The sequence below is a fragment of the Budorcas taxicolor genome, chromosome 2 (assembly GCF_023091745.1).
Source record: "Budorcas taxicolor isolate Tak-1 chromosome 2, Takin1.1, whole genome shotgun sequence".
Lineage (NCBI taxonomy): Eukaryota > Metazoa > Chordata > Mammalia > Artiodactyla > Bovidae > Budorcas > Budorcas taxicolor.
This window is the reverse complement of record NC_068911.1, coordinates 78616258-78633231: the sequence shown is the minus strand read 5'-3', so window position 1 is coordinate 78633231 and position 16974 is coordinate 78616258. Positions and strand designations below refer to the sequence as shown.

The following is a 16974-nucleotide window of genomic DNA, read 5'->3' as shown; positions in this document are numbered from 1 at the left end:
GATGTTGATGACCAGCTCTGAATAACCTTGGAATATCCTTAGAAGTTACTGGATGAAGACAGAAATGCTATCAACCCGGGTTCCTGAATGACTCTGTGGAGCAGAGCACCTTTCCTTACCCTCACTCTTTCCAACTTACCTGGACTCACTATTAGATGGTTACATGAATGTGCAAACCTATTGTATTAACCCGCTGAACTTTTGGAAGGGTTAAATGCATTAACTTGGAGAATAAGATTTCTAGAAAAGTCAGAAGAGGAAGGGCTAGAAAGAAACAGTAAACTAGAAAGAGAACCATGAGAGAGTGTATTGTCATAAGAAGCAAAGGAATAATAAATTTTAAAAGCATAGTTTGGATTTTTCTTATAGGGATAGGCCAGTGTTTCAGAAAAAACAAGATAAGACTTGATAGAGTGAAATGTTTTATTCATCATTTCTAGCTATTAAGATAAAATTAATTTTAATTCTCTTGCAGAGAATAATATGATGAAGGATGTTCCTCCCCCAAACTATAAATTTATTAATATAGTTATATTACAATTAATTATTGCCAGTTTCTTTTGCTTCTTTATTTTGGGTATGACTCCCAACATGAATAAAGTGTTGCCACGTCTCTTAACCTTAAATGTTGTTTGTTTTCAAAACTAAACACACACACACACATATCAGTCATAAATATGGTTACTGGAAAATTCAACTCTGTTGTTCTTAAATTTGAAAAATATATTCCATGTACTTACCAGACTATTTTGAAACTGCAGTTGTTTTGAAATTTTAAGGTTATTCAAACCTGGTATTTTAAACTTAATCACTGATTTTGGCCAGAAAACTAAAGTTTATATTCCAGGGAATTCCACATCTTATTGAATGAGCATCTTACATGTTCTGTCAGTTTGGATTAAGTTGTCTCAGATTTGATAAATTAGAAATTCAAATTCCAAAGCAATTATAGTTTTAAATGCCTAGTTTTAAGAGCTAAAAATTTTATCTAAATGACCAATCTTATAAACTAATATAATTAAATCAATAATTCCTAGTATTGAGATTCAATGAAGACATTAACAATATATTCACCCAATTGTTTCTATTTAACTAGAAAAATTAAATTTATTCTATCTTTTCTTTTTGTCTATGACACTGCATTAATGCCAAAAATCTTCCTGCTTTGTATATCAAAACATAAATAAGATAAAAATAAGCTTCTAGCATATTCCATCAAAATTAGTCAAGCTTCTTACAGACACAGTAGTGATTTAAAAATATTTTTAGCCTGAGTAATGTTGACTATTATAGTCCTGATATATTTCCAAACAGATTCATATGACTTTCTTCTTGCAAAACATAATGTCCTAATTTCTAGATGGAATTTAGTGTTTTACTTTGATTGCTCTGTGCTTTTTTTCTTACTTTATAAAATAGGTTTATTCTATATTTGGTTTAATGAAACATTTCTTCATAATTAGATGTCTCATGAAATGTACCCATCAAATTTCCTATTTAAAGAAAACATTTTGTGTTTCTTAGTTTCTAATATGAGTACTTATGAACAGGCCTATTTTGAAGCTTTCCGATTGGAGAAGTAGCTTTCTGACTCATTAATTCAACAGATTATGTTTGGATTTGAGCAATAAAAACAATTAAAACTCAACAATAAATCTGTGCCTAGTTTTTTCTCCCTAAAATTAGCACAGTATTGAGCACTCTGCAAAGATAACAGGATAGCAGGATAATTAAATCTGTTTCATATGATTCTCAGTTACCTACTTTTGATTTTCAAATAGAAGTGTTTGGCTTTCCTTTGATAATATTTGTTTACTTTGGAATTCTTATTTTTCAATTTTGACATTGAATAGAACGTTTGCATTCGCAAATGCAAACATCATTGTTTGCATTTTTCTCTAATTCTTTTGAATAGAACACATATACTTCTTTAATGGATCCATCTTATGTTTTCATCATCATTATTTTGCTTTCTTGGACTGATACTTTTATAATCTCAAAAAGGATGGACTTCCATCGTAATTCAAAACCAGATGCCTGATTTTTGCAGCATGGCATCGTCATTTAATCTTTTTCTCCATTCACTTTCAATGCTAAAGTCATTCGAGAAAACAGAAGGTATCTTACTTGTTTAATAAAAATAATGAATCTTCAAATAGTGTGTTTTGCAAAGAAATCAGGAGTTGAATGCAGTAATTCTGCTTTATAATATAAAATGTTAGCTATAAATAAGTCCCCACTCTTGTACTTTTATCTTCAGAAATACACCTCTGTGGTTTTAATACAACATACCTTTGGACAGTTCCATGTCTGCCAGTCTTCCCTGAAATCACATATAGACAAGACTGAAACATTTTGGATTCTTTTTAGCCACTGCAAACATATTCGATCATCAGTAACCCACGTGAGCCAACTGAAATAATAATCACTGCAAACAAATCAAAACAGAAAGTCAGAACTATAAATCAATATCACATTCAAATAATTTCTTAATTTGTGTCTTCTAAAGGACATATTTTATTATTCTGAAGCACTTAAGCCACAGGTAAGGAATGCAAAATATTCTTTTAAACACTAAAAAATTTAAATACACCTGCTGAGTTTTAGAGAACATACAAGAGTCCACTGATCTAATAGAATTATTTTATAATTGAGTTTTCTCCCCAGTTGGGATTTTAATATCTTAGGAAAAAAATTAAGATACAAGGCCAAAGTTATTGGCCAACCTAGAGGACAAAAAGCATGAAATTGCCTACTTTTCCATAGCTGAACTCAAGTTTTCACTTTTTAACTAATTAAAAAAGAGCTAAGTGGATAAAAGACCATCTTTCTTTCCAGGCAGGTTTGTGTTGGAAGCTAAGTTTTAGCTACAGGTCAGGGGTTGAAATTTGGGTTAGTATAATAATCAGAGATAGTGTATGCAAAGTAACTCAAACAGTGCTTGGCACAAAGTGGATGTCGGTGAAAGGAAGCAATGATTACTTGGCTCTGAGGGTGAACGTGTAGGGAACAACAATGTAAATAAACCACAAAATGTTGGACCTTGTTACAAAAGGAATCACAGAGCTACAAGGGATCTCTGGTTCAGAGTCTGGCTTTATCTCCTACTAGTTATACTACCTTGACTAACATATCTGTGCCTCTGTTTCTATATAATATGGGAATAATAACATTACCAGTATGAAAGCTTGCTGTAAAGATTTATAAGAATGCTTAAAATGCTTACAAACTATACATACAACATAGTGAGTATGTTAGATATTATTACTATATTGTTAGTGTATTACAGATACACAAATGATGCTTTCTTTCATTCCGCTTGACTCTTGAGAAGAATGATGCATAAAAAAATCAGGTATATTTAGTCCAGTTTTCATCAACTAGATTAGGGTGGGGAATAATGAATAATTGAAAAAAAAAGAATTTTTGATTATCCGAGAGTGGATTCGCCTTGGCAAAGTCCGGCAGAGGCCTCTGATGAGGTGTTTTTTTCCTATTAATCAATCATCTGGCCCTGGCTGACCTTCCTTCCTAAAGCAGGAGAAGAGGAGTCAAGCCTTGTTCTGAGAGGATGTGGAAAGGAGTAAGGAGGCCAGCCAGGCAGGGCTTATGGACCCCTCCCCATTCTCCATGTCAACCAGAATGACCAGGATTAATCAGACAAGACCTCAATGGGTACCATGCTGGTACCTTTCACAGAAATGAAAATGCTTCTGTCCAGCTCTGCCTGCAGTTCATCCACAAACAGATAATGCTGCAACCAGATCACTTCAAATAGAGTGCATCCTAGTGAAAAACACTAATATTTGGAGGGGGTTGGCTTATCTTCTCCTGTTTGCCATGCACATATAATAAGCATGACCCACAAACGCTGAGAAAAAGTAGACCAGACTTGAAGCAAGCCAGGCTGAGAGCATGCATACATTTTACTGTCTCCTTCTTCGTCCCTAGCTTACACTCACACATCCAAGGGAAGCACCACTTAGACTGAGTACTCTGGTCATCTGTACATGTATGTAAAGGGTTATATGTTCACATCAATTTAAAAAACTTTTTTGTGAATTTTAATTTTGCTATATATTTAGCTTGACATGCTAATTCATTTATTTATTTTTGTTGTAGCATAGTCATTCCAAACTTGCTAGAAAAGAAATGCAAACCCTGATGAAAAAATTTCAGTGCTAAAATTCAGTTTGAAAGGTGGAGAGCGTCAGAGATGAATATACCTTGAGGCTATCATTGCTGGTACTGGCACTTCTCTGGGACCTACATGCTCAGGGTAAGTGGCATCAATGATAAAGATCCGAACAACAGGATTCTTAGCTCCAGCCTGTGAAGAAAGTGGAGATAGATAAACACAAAATTCTAATTATCACCAACATTTTAAAGACACTTTGGAATTTAGGCGCATTTTTATAAGCTAATAATTGTTAGGTATATTACTGTTGAAAACATTCTAATTATAACGTTTACAAATTTCATTGCAGTGTACTTACAAATATTGTGCAACCAGAGTGAAAATACATACTCTTAGTGATTAACGGGAGCTTTAATTCATAGGGAAAACTATCAGGGATTTTAAAATGCAGTTCCATAATTGATACTCTATTTCCTGACTTTTAAGACAGATAGTTTGCACTATTATTGTAGTTATTAGGATAATTGTAATAATATTTCTCCATGTGCCAAAGGGAGTGCAGAAGGAGCTTGATTTGGGGAAGGGAATGTAAAGAATAAATAATGAAAGATATTTTTTGCTTTTACCCTATAATTTGATCTAGGACAATTACCGAACAGTCTACTAGCTGCTTAAATTATTACTGCTTTCAATGCTCCCAAATTAGGAAAATTCCACCTCAAAATAAAATGTCATGTGATTTCCACTGTTCTTGCTTTGTGCTTTTTCCTTAGTATATGCCCTAGGTTTACACGACAGTGTAGTTCATGTTCACATATCTTCTTAAGAGTTCTGTTATTTAGCACAGAAAAGGAGAACCTTAAAATTGTCAAATAATTTAAATCCACAAAAATTAGGCATATAGGCTATATATATAGTTGCCTCACTTCTCAGTCCAGGGTCAGATGTTCAGCAGCTTCAGCTTCAAAGAAACGGGAGAATTTGGGTCCTGACTTCTCTGTCAGTGTGAGTTGCTCCTGACTTCTGGGTTTCTTCATCTCTTCCTGCTCCACACAGCCTTCTAAAGATCCAGGTTCTTTTCCATCTTTTGGGTTCCAAGGATCATACCTCTCACTTCCAATACCTCCAGCTTTCAGACTTAACACACAACCTTTGAAGGATCTTCTACCTAAACAGACACCCTCCCCCATACTCATTTCCTTTTCTCATATGATTTTTAATATAAGTTTTAGACTATCTGGAATTTCTATTTCTCTCACTGTGACCACTTTGACTTGCTTCAGAATCCACTTGTGATCATGCATGTCCTTCCCATCTTTGTCAATATAGGGACCTCTATAACAGGGTTCCCTTTGGCAAGGAAAAACAACAGTGACTTAAGAACAAAGAATTACATTCTAAAATCACTTCTACTCCTCATGCCAGAGAAGAATTTGTGATTTGATCTTTCAGATTTATTTTCTAAGTTAACTCAGAATACGACATTTCTTCACTGTGACATGGCCATTCTGGTGGAATTTATTTTCATGAGGCCTCTTATTTTCAGGAGGCCTCTCTTGAGACGTGAGACTGTATGTGAAGTACATAAGCTAAGAATTTTAGAATGTTTATGTAAGAAACATCGGTTCACAGCATGTCTAATTCCCTCAGAGAAGAACCTAGGCTCATAAACTTAAACTAACATGCTGATGCTGCTGCTAAGCCGCTTCTATCGTGTCCGACTCTGTGCGACCCCATAGACGGCAGCCCACCAGGCTCCCCTATCCCTCGGATCCTCCAGGCAAGAATACTGGAGTGTGTTGTCATTTCCTTCTCCAATGGATGAAAGGGAAAAGGGAAAGTGAAGTCGCTATAAACGTCCAGAAATGACCATAACTCCTACTTGCTTTGACCTGACAGGAACATCACATTCAACGTCTCAATTTCCCATTCTAGTTTGCATTTAGATCAGAATTCAAAAGGAATTGCAAAACAGAACTTTACCCTGAATTTGGAGCATGAAGTAAGAAAAAAATTAAAATTAAGTTAAGCTTGTTTTTCCTCCATGATCTAGACCATATGTTTTTCAAAGACTGCAATGGATTTTGCAAAGACTACTTCATCCAGCACAACCAGATGTCCAAAGCAACAGATGTCCACATAAATAATAGAGCACAGTACAATGTTTGCCTTACAATGCACAAGGATAAGAAGCTCTCCAAACTTGTTGATTCCACCTCTATTCACGGTATTGGTTGCTCATTTTGACAGCAGGGAAATGGAAGCATCTGCTAAAAGTATTCCACATACCTTTGGGTATGGAATATTTATTGTTCTAGGATATTGTTCATCACCATAATAGGAATAGGCAATAACTGGTATCTCTGTGTCATTAAATTCTGCATACGCCAAAAATTTTCCATTAGGAGACCACCAGAGAGCATATTTTGTAGCAAGCATTTCCTCTGAAAAATAAATACTAGCATATTATTATTAGTTACTGAGACGGCTTACTCAAAATAATTGTAAATACTTCAAAATACATTGTAGACAGCCATTTACTAACTGAAATAATTTATTTAATGTGGATGTGATATATATCATGCTTTGGTTATCAAAAGATGAATAATCTGGGTATAGAGGAATATTTTAACCTTATACCCTATATCAAACATCAATTAGTCTACTGGGGAATTGACATTAATCAGGAATGTATTTTTTTAAATAAAATCTCAACAATAATTAATTTTCCCTTTGGGGGGAGCTTCTTTACAGTCATCTAAAGTAGCCAAGACAAGGAAAACCATACTTATACTACAGAGCAACATAAATTTGAAAGTTAACTTTCTGTTCTGGGAATATTAAAAAAAAAAGTTTATTTAGTTATATATATATATATTTTTAACAAAGGCAAGGACTAGAAGACCTTTTAAAGTCCAGTTAAGTCCTGGATAATACATGAGCTAAGAAAGAGGACAAAATTCACGACAGCATTGAGAACTAAGACTATTTTCCTGCACAATAATATAGACAGCTCTTTAGTTTTGGATAAAAGGTTTATTTTGCAAGAAAAAATAAACCTGAGAAAATATACTCACACTGCTTCTAAGGACCATATACTTCTTAGAATATAAATTATTACTACTGCTTTATAATGCTCATGAAAATAAATTCCACCAGTCTGATAACAAGATTTCGTTCTTTCAGAATATGCACGTCCTGTTCATAACCTGATAACAGCTTTCAGAAATGCCACCCTCATCACAGTAACATACCACTCATTTAAATGTTACTAAATGCGTGTGATTATTTTCAATTAAAAGCCTAACTGCAGCAGAAGAAAAAGAATATGACGTACCTTCATAAACCCAGTCTGGGATACCATTAAATATTTTATTTTCTTTTCCATTATATGTTATTTGAAAAGGTGGGTTTTCTGGTCTTTGTTTCAGATAGATATTGTTTTGATAGACATATGCCTAGAAGTGGTGGTAAGTTAGTTAACAAGGAGAAATTTCATAAGAAACACAATAAAGTTTGCATATTTGTGTTAATTATTCACCTAATACTTTTTAAAAAGTGATAATCCAGATATGAAAAGACTCACAACTAAGATACCATTTTAACAGGTCAAAAAATACCAACCAACTCACATTAACATTATTTTTAACATATAAAAGTTATGATTTTAAAGTCTATATATTAAAGAATAATGTCTGCTATGATATTAGTTGCTTTTATTAACTAAGTAAATAATTGTGTATATTAACAGAAAGTCAAATAAATCTCTGAATATTAATAGCTAGCCAGATCTAATCTTTATTTAGAGTCCTTAAATAAGAGCTTGGACAAAATTTCATGTTGTCTGAAGCTAGTCTGGGAAACTTGTGAAAACCATATTTTTCCTGAGCTTTCTGGCACAACGCATTCTGGCTGAGTATAAGGATAAAGTTTTTGACTGCGATATTTAAAGAAGTCTATCCATGAGCTTGAGATTTTGCGGAATTCTCAGATGGGTTTCAATTTATCTAAACTCTTCCCATTTTTAACCACTTAAAATAGTCATAAATGTATTTTTTTTCAGGCAGGGAAATTTAACAAAGGCCAAAATCAAATGGCTCCTCTTTTATTTAAATGATTAAACACTTCTATAATTTAAACACTTACTAATTTACTCCCAACAGGCGACCAGCATAAATACTGAATTGGACGAGGAAGCTCATTTCTTCTTATAAACTCCCTAGAAGAAAAGAAAGAAAGAAAAAAAAAACAAATAAATGAATTTTGCTGTTCAGTGCAAATAATAGGTATGAAAAGAAAAAAATTTTAAAAAAATAAAAATAATGCATCATCATCTATGCTCCTGCAAACCTAATAGAAAGAATGTGATATAACACGAGACAGAAGACATGGGGTGGTAGTTGCAGTTCTTCACTAGTTCAGAGGTCATTTAACGTCTCTGGATCTCAGTTTTCTGACCTTTTATACTGAGGTGAATGGATTAAATGTTTATAGACTAAGTGGAAATACCTCGAGAAATTATCTAATTGAATCTCCCTAGTCTTGTGAAAATAAACATAAGATTAGAGAAATGATAGGACTTAAAAAAAATAATATTGCTGGTTCTTGGCAGACCCCTCATTAAACTCAAGTCTCTTAACCCTCAGAACTGTAAAATTTGTACACACCAGGCTGAAATGGTCGCTAAAGAGACTTCCAGCTCTGAAATTCTATAATTGCGCTAAAGTTTAATATGTACTCTTCCACATTTTCATTCACAACCCCCATCCCTGTGAATGCATATGCATTTCAAATTTTTGAAAATAAGATGCCATTTGACAATCTCCCCAGGGATCTGACTTGAAATCAGAAAAGGAAAGGAACATCTGATCTCAAGCTAAACTGAAAAACAGATCATATACTGGGCAGTATGCCTTAAGCTTGAAAGTCCTCCACCCATGGGGAAATTTCAAATATGCATGCTTGTGTGCTAAGTCGCTTTAGTCATGTCCGACTCTTTGTGACCCTGTGGACTGTAGCCTGCCAGCCTCCATCTGTCCATGGGATTCTCCAGGCAAGAATACTGGAGTGGGTTGCCATGTTGTCCTTCAGGGGATATTCTCAACCCAAGGATCAAACCCGCATCTCTTATGTCTCCTGCGTTGGCAGGCGGGTTCTTTCCCACGAGCGCCCCCTGGGAAGCCCAATTTCAAATATACTGCTGCTGCCGCTGCTGCTAAGTCGCTTCAGTCGTGTCCGACTCTGTGCGAATCTCACTTTGATGCTTCAAGTCACCCTGAAAATACTCAATTGACTGACTTGCACCGTGGAGATTTTGTAGTTCTTCAGCAAGAATATGCTCAGACTTTTATAAGTGTTAAAGAGTCATAGGATGTCGTGTTTAAATTTTGACCATTATCTTCTTGAAGATGAAATGAATAGTTTCATCAAGAATGCTTGTGTGGAGATGCAAAACAAGACTTGCCTCCAAGGTATAATGTGAGGCACCTGAAGGAAGACTCCGTGTTTGCCTCCTCCAAAAGCATCTCTCCAACCTGACATAGGCTTGCTATTTCTATTTCTCCCATCATTTTAAAGTTTGGACACTTGTGAACACTTATAACACATGTTACCTTGATTTAACTTATTACATCACAAAGTATGATGCGGCCTAGCAAACTTAAAGTATATAGAGGCCTAGCAAACAACGAGGGAACATGGCACTGGACAGATCAGCTTTGATTGTAGAAAAAGTGATGGCCACAGAGGAAGAATGTTGGTGTTGCAGTGGGAATCCTGATCGTAGAAGGCATTTTATGAGCACCAGGCCACTAGAATGTTCTGAACAGATCATCATAGGAGGGCAGAGGAAAAAGAATGTCCCAGAAGAGAAGACATTCGCCCCAATTTCCTGCTGTCTCAAATCAGTGTCCATGTTACCTTAACATCGTAACATTGCTTTAGGTTTCCATATCCCATGGAATCATCTATGCAATCATGCAGACAAGCTGAAAATCTCAGCCTATAGTCTCTTCATGGCTGGCAAGCCACCACAGCAGCCACTGTCTGTTTTTACAGTATGAGAGAAAATGGAGGACGGTTCTTTACAAAGGCTTTCATCTCTTCAGTTACCCTTCCCTTGCTTGAAACCAGAACTATCCTCATCTTCTCAAAGGTAGATTTTTTTAAATAAAACTTTCAGAGGGACATAGAAGACTTGGAATGAATGATATTCAGTCTTGCCTTGAATTTCAACAAATTTGTCATTCTTCACTCCTTAAATTATGGTGTATTTACCGGACCAAAAAACAATCTGGCAAATTAGATAGCTGTGCAGGAAAACAAACAAAACAGTGGTTTGATTAAATTCACTGCACAAAAGCTAAATATTTAAAATGCTTCTAGGCTATGAAGTTTATAGAGACCATGATTAAAATACTAGTATTGTCATCTTCTTTTGGAATGTTATTTAATTTGGTGAACCTCCACAGAGATAGGACTTGGAGAATTTTTAAATGATTAAAAGAAAAATAAGGAAATGATTAAAGCCTTGAGAAATTCTACTGAAAGGGTAAGGTTTCCATCTCACTAGTCTAAAGATTTTGATATAGAGTTACAACCTATAGGTTACCACCTATTTGTGTCTCCCTGTCATATGTCTGTCTGTGCTTGAGCTCACCTGCATCTGATCCTTTTCCACCCTTTGAACTGTAGCCCACCAGGCTCCTCTGCCCATGGGATTTTCCAGGTAAGAATACTGGAGTGGGTTGCCATTTCTCTACCCAGGGGATCTTCCCTACCCAGGGACTGACTCTGTCTCCTTCACTGCAGGCAGATTCTTTACCCAATGAGCCACTGGGGAAACCCACATAAGAGTTGCTCAATAAACACTTCTTGACTTTCGCAACAATGTGGATACAGAGGAAAAGACTCAGAGTGTATTGGATGGATTTAGAGTCTACATTATATAGCAGATCCATTTCTTAATTTGACAGTTTAAGAAGATCAGAGTTATTCTTTTCTGAAAGAAGTAGAAAGAATTTAAAAGAAGTAGAAAGATAGTTGTCTTTAAATTTTTGTGCTTTTGCTGGACAACAGGGGAAATAGACTGTAAGATTTTTAATACCTTTTCAAGCCATATAATTATTTTCCCTTTTATATAATAGCAAATAGGATATCACATTAAGATGAGTAACTAAACCAATTCATTGTCCATATTTAGAGTGATTTTTCTGAAGTGCAAATCTGATCATGTCATTTCCCATTTAAAACCATTCAGTGATTCCCTATTGTCATCAGGATGAGAACTAAACTCTTCTTAATGGTTTCCTTATTATTATTTGGCGTGTGATTTCTGGCCTCAGTTCCTTCCCAACCTTACACCACCTCCTATTAGTAAGCATGCCCTCCTCCAATTTCAACTCAACTGACCTACTTTGAATTTCCTGAACACTCTGTGCTCTCCCTTTTTTTTCAGGTCTTTCGTGTTGTTGCTTCTGTCGGAAATTCTCTCCCTCAGTCCTTTGCCTACCTACTCATTCTTTTAATTTTTTTTAAGCTGTAAATATTTCAAAAAATTAAACAGAGATACAGAAAATAATATAATAGATGATAATTTACTCGTCTAAATTAAAAGTATTAACATTTTACATTTAAAAACAATTTGCATAATATTAATTAAATTTAGGTTAAATGCTACATTTCCCTCCCTTCTGCTTCCTTCCATTGAAGGAGCCCCTCTCCCCAACACTGTGTATCATTCCCATGCATTTTTGGTACTTTTATAGATATGTTTACTTTCATAAATTAGAAATTTATAATTAGGTGTTCAAAAGTAGGAAAAACAAAACTACGTTTTGTATAAAAATGTTAAGATATCAGTCAAATAAAAACAGGTGAGTATTCCAAGGAAGTATTTCTTTGAATTTCTCAAGTTGCATAGGTATATGTTTATTATAAAGACATAAGAAACTAAGATTAGAAATGAGATAACACAGTCAATCTCAAATTAGAGTCTGGAGGCTCTATATGAGATTGAAGTTGTGTTAATAAAAAGACATGACATTTTACCCGTTTGTAAGGTCGTAGATGTGATATGTTGCTGTGTAAGAGTATCTCCAAAGCTGTCAGGAAGAAAAGAGGCAAAGACAAATTATGATTCACAAGAGGCTCAGGTCAATAAGGTAGAACCATAGATCACTGAGTTCAAGGTTCAGAATTATAAAAGAACTGTTTTCACAAAGCAATAGGAAAGAGATGTTTCAATTCCAAATGAGTGTCATTTAAAGAGTTTTACTGTAGACTTCTGTGCTGTTCATCCAAATTCCAGAACTAATCTCAGCAGTGATTCAACCCTTACTCCATAAAAAGTATATCCAAAGACATTTCTTAATATAAAAATCTTTTCTCTAACACACTCTATTCTAAAAATTGTTCCCTTTCTACTTAACCTTGATTGAAGTAAAATTACTACAATTTCCAAGTCCTGTAAGGATTACCCTGTACCTGAGTAATGATTATAATACCCTATAAAACTGGGTAAAGCTAATTTTATCCATCATATAGTTTTCTTGTAAAATGCTTGCTTTTTTTGAGCATAGTTTTTTAAAAATAATAGATATTGAAAAAATTAATTAAAAAGAAACAAAGAAAAAGAAAAAAAAGGAAACTGCTCTTTTTAACATTTTTTATCTGTACTGTTCAGTTCAGTTGCTCAGTTGTGTCTGACCCCATGGACTGCAGCACACCAGGCTTCCCTGGCCACCACCAACTCCTTTGAGTTTACTCAAAGTCATGTCCATTGAGTCAGCGATACCATCCAACCATCTCACCCTCTGTTGTCCCCTTCTCCCCCTGCCTTCAATCTTTCCCAGCATCAATGCCCTTTCAAATGAGTCAATTCTTCACATCAGCTGGCCAAAGTATTGGAGTTTCAGCTTCAGCATCAGTCCTTCCTATGAATATTCAGGACTGATTTCCTCCATGTCCAGTTCTAACTATTGCTTCCTGACATGCATCTGTAGTGTAGTTAAGTGAACAAATCAAGTATTATTTTGGATTTTATTTCTTAACGGGCTTTCAACCTTTTGGCAAAGAAACTCCAGCATGTTGAAACATGTCTTTCTGAAGATTGCAGGTGACCAAGACCTGGTCCAAGGGAAAATAACCAGCTGTCTGAACAATGAGGGAGGGGCAAGCTTGACTGTTCATTCTCTGCATTTAGGGAGTTTAGCATCTCAACTAAATTTGAAAAATGGCAGTTAAAAAAAGGTTCTTGATCTCAAAGTAATTATTAGAAGTTGAATTTGGTATAAATTCTTTGGCCAGTAAAAGTAAAAAAAAAAAAAGGTAATTATCTTCCCTCTACAACCTCATTCAGGAAGGGGAAATTAAGTAAGCCTAAATAGACCAGCTATGGATACTGCTACACTACACTAGGCTTTCAAAGACACAGATTAAACCGTGGTCTAACCACTGACTGTATATTATTGTGCTTGAGCAAGTGAGTTAAATAAGCTACATTGTGATAGTTCCATTTTCAATAATAATAAATATTTAAAAGGTTAAAATATGTGAGAATTGACTAATGATTTATGATGTCAAATAACATTTTTATGATGAATGTCAGTGCCCCCAAAATAAGTTTTTCCCTCAGGATGAAAGTAATTTTTAATACTAGATGATAACCAGATAAGAATGCCAAATTCTGAATTACTTGTATGTTACTGTTATGCTTTAGGGATTCAACTAGAATTGCATTAATTTCTCAAATATTTAGAGATAAAGAGACTCTTGTTTCCTCTTTTATAGACCAGTCTGTGGGTTAATAGGAAATATAATCAGACAAATCCAAATTAAATCACCAATACCTTTGAATAATCACTTTCTAGATATGCAAATTGCCGATCAGGTGATAAACCATAATTTGAAGCATTCACACTTTTCTGAAATTATGAAGAAGTTGATTAGAATACAGAAAAAAACAGAGCCATATACATTTATAGTTCAAAGAGAATATTATATCATTGATATACTCCCACATATACATTAAAAGTAATTTTTTTAAAGTTTCATTAATACCTACCATATACAAAGAAATTTACTACACTTTAAGGGATGACAGTGTGGCTAAATAAGATACATTTTGTGGTTTCAAGAGGCTTATAATATTAAACTTGTAAATAAATAACATTATAATTTAGACAGTTTTATAAGAGAGAGGTAAATACAGCATTGCAAAAATTTTGAGGGAAAAGTGATTAAATGCAAATGAGAGGATCATTTGTTGCTCAGAGAAGGAGAAATATCAGTCAAGCTTGACTAAAGATTACTAGGCTATTGAGGGTGGAGAAAGTAGGAGGTCCGAGGGTCTAGGACAGAAGAGTATGTATCATAGGACTAGTCACTGAGCACTTACTGAGCACTGTTCTAAGCACTTTCAAATGTCCCTTTATTTAATTCTTGTACTAACCCGAAGTGGTGTTGTTATTCCTACTCCACAGAAGAAGAATCTGAGGCACAATGAGGATGGTAGAATGTGGAACCCCCAAGGCCCCATAACTAGTAAATGAGAGCGAGGATCTGAACTCAATTTGCCTGGCCAGAAGAGCTGAGTGTGTACCTCTTATCTCACGGGATACTAGTTCTACAGAGGAAGAAAAATGCTAGTAATTGAGGAGGCAAGGATAGTAACCTAGTGTGGCTAGAAGAGAGAATTGGAGGATAACTATGGTGGGAGACATCTGAGAAGGCAAGCTGGGTCCAGATCAGGTGCTCCGAGTTGGAACTCTGTTCCTTGGTCAGTGAAGAGCTGGCAGCGGTTTTTGAGGAGGAAGATGATGGTGGATACATACCATGGTGGTATTACTCAAAATGGTATATGATTCTCCTGTTTCAATATTATAAAATACTACATTATTATCTGTAGATTGATGAAGATATTCTTGTCCTTTAAACAAGAAGGAAAACAAAACTTGAAATGATCTCCCTCGCAAGAAATACATTTATAACAAAGAACACCTCTCTTTTTTTATAGACAATTTTTTCCTCTCTGTCCAGTATACATTGCTTTGTCAAATTTAAAATAAGTTGAAAAAAAAAATAAGTTGATGGTGGAAGAGAGGAAAGGATGCTTTCCTCTACTTTATACAAAAATGCTGTATATGCCAGTAGAAGCTTTATTTTACCAGTTCAGGGTGATTAGGAATAAACTTGGATTTTCTCTGCATTATAAAGAGAATAAACTAGTTAAAATGGCATGTTTCTTTTGCAAATATATATATATATATATATATATATATATACACATTCCATTTAGGCTGTTTTTGCTTAGTTTAAAGACTATTTATATGCATGTTATTTTCTAAAACAAAAATATTCAACATTTAGTGGCATTTTGGATATAAATTATAATGTATGCAATTTAGTTTCTTTTACCATTTGTTTGATTAGATTCACTTAACAACACACTATTTTGAAAAACTATATGCAAATATCAATTTTATGGCCCTTAAAGGATTTGTCTTCAGGGTAGGATTTCTTCATTTCTTGGATTATCTAAGAATTTAACAATGGAATTAACAATGGAATTTCTCTTTGTAAAATTCTCATGACCTCTTTTAAATACGTGGTTATTTTCCATTCTGAAAAGCTATATAGCCTATGCTCAGCTTATTCTAACAATGCATTCTCAGATTTTACTGTTCTACTAAAACTACTACTGGCATCATTATTAGTGAGCAAATCCTGTCTAAGTAGTTCTGTCAAAAATGCTTTGGTGGCCACTTGACTTATCGAAATAATTGCTCTTTTAATCCATTTCAACTAAGGTGGTTTTGTTACAATAGAGATGTGCTGGCTAAAACACTAAAATCACACATTTAAAAACATATAAAAAATAATTCACTTACCTGAAATCCAATTTGGAAAAAATGTTTTGTAAGAAAATGTCCCATTTAAAATATCCTTCAGTGTAAGTGCTCGTGTTGTACTGTCTTCAGAGTTGTGAACTTTGGGGAAGGAGGAAACATATCATTACTTAAAAGAAGATTAATAACTCAGATAGCTCTCAGATATTATATACAGAAAAGATCGGCCATTGCTAAACCCTTGTTTTTTGTGTGTTTGCTCAGATGCTCAGTCATGACCTACTCTTTGTGACCCTATGGACTGTAGCCCACTAGGCTTCTCTGTCCATGGGATTCTCCTGACAAGAGAGAACCTGCTGTAGTAGGTTGCCATTTCTTCCTTCCGGGGATCTTCCTGACTCAGGGATTGAACCCACATCTCATGTCTCCGGCACTGGCAGGCAGATTCTTTACCACCAGCACCATTAACTCCCGTCCTAATGACTATGAGTATTATTTCCTTTCTTATAGAGAGGCTAACGAGGCTTAGAGAAGTAGTTTGATTGCCCGAAAAGAACATGTTGTAGGAAAAACTTGAGAAGTGTGAAGGAGATTATGCTGTGCAGCAGGGATATTATTCTTCAGGCAGTGAAGAACTTTCAGAGATTTTTAATAACGAAGGTGAGATGAGGCTCCAACAGCTCTAGGTCTTTCAAAACTGAGATTGCAGACCATGCATGCTTATTTGCTTCAGTTGTGTCTGACTCTGGAGACCCCATGGACTGTAGCCCACCAGGCTTCTCCGTCATGGGGTTCTCAAAGCAAGAATACTGGGTAGGGTTGCATTTCCTCCTCCAGGGGATCTTCCCAACCCAGGGATTGCCTCCACATCTCCGGCAGCTCCTGCACTGCAGGTGGATTTTTTACCACTGAGCCACTGGGGAAGCCCATGCACAGTTGACTAAAAACTCAGTCTTTTAAGCAGTTCTTTGTAGTTCCTCACACATGCTT

General features: G+C 35.1%; 1 protein-coding gene across 1 annotated transcript in view; it reads right to left on the bottom strand.

Moving 5' to 3' along the window:
• Positions 1-16974, bottom strand: part of FAP (fibroblast activation protein alpha) — an 80436-nt gene that overhangs the window by 45407 nt on the left and 18055 nt on the right. Inside the window, 9 exon segments of the mRNA XM_052663568.1 lie at positions 2293-2428; positions 4227-4330; positions 6428-6582; positions 7476-7596; positions 8285-8357; positions 12188-12240; positions 13987-14061; positions 14971-15065; positions 16027-16125. Coding sequence (XP_052519528.1) covers positions 2293-2428; positions 4227-4330; positions 6428-6582; positions 7476-7596; positions 8285-8357; positions 12188-12240; positions 13987-14061; positions 14971-15065; positions 16027-16125 — 911 coding nt within the window.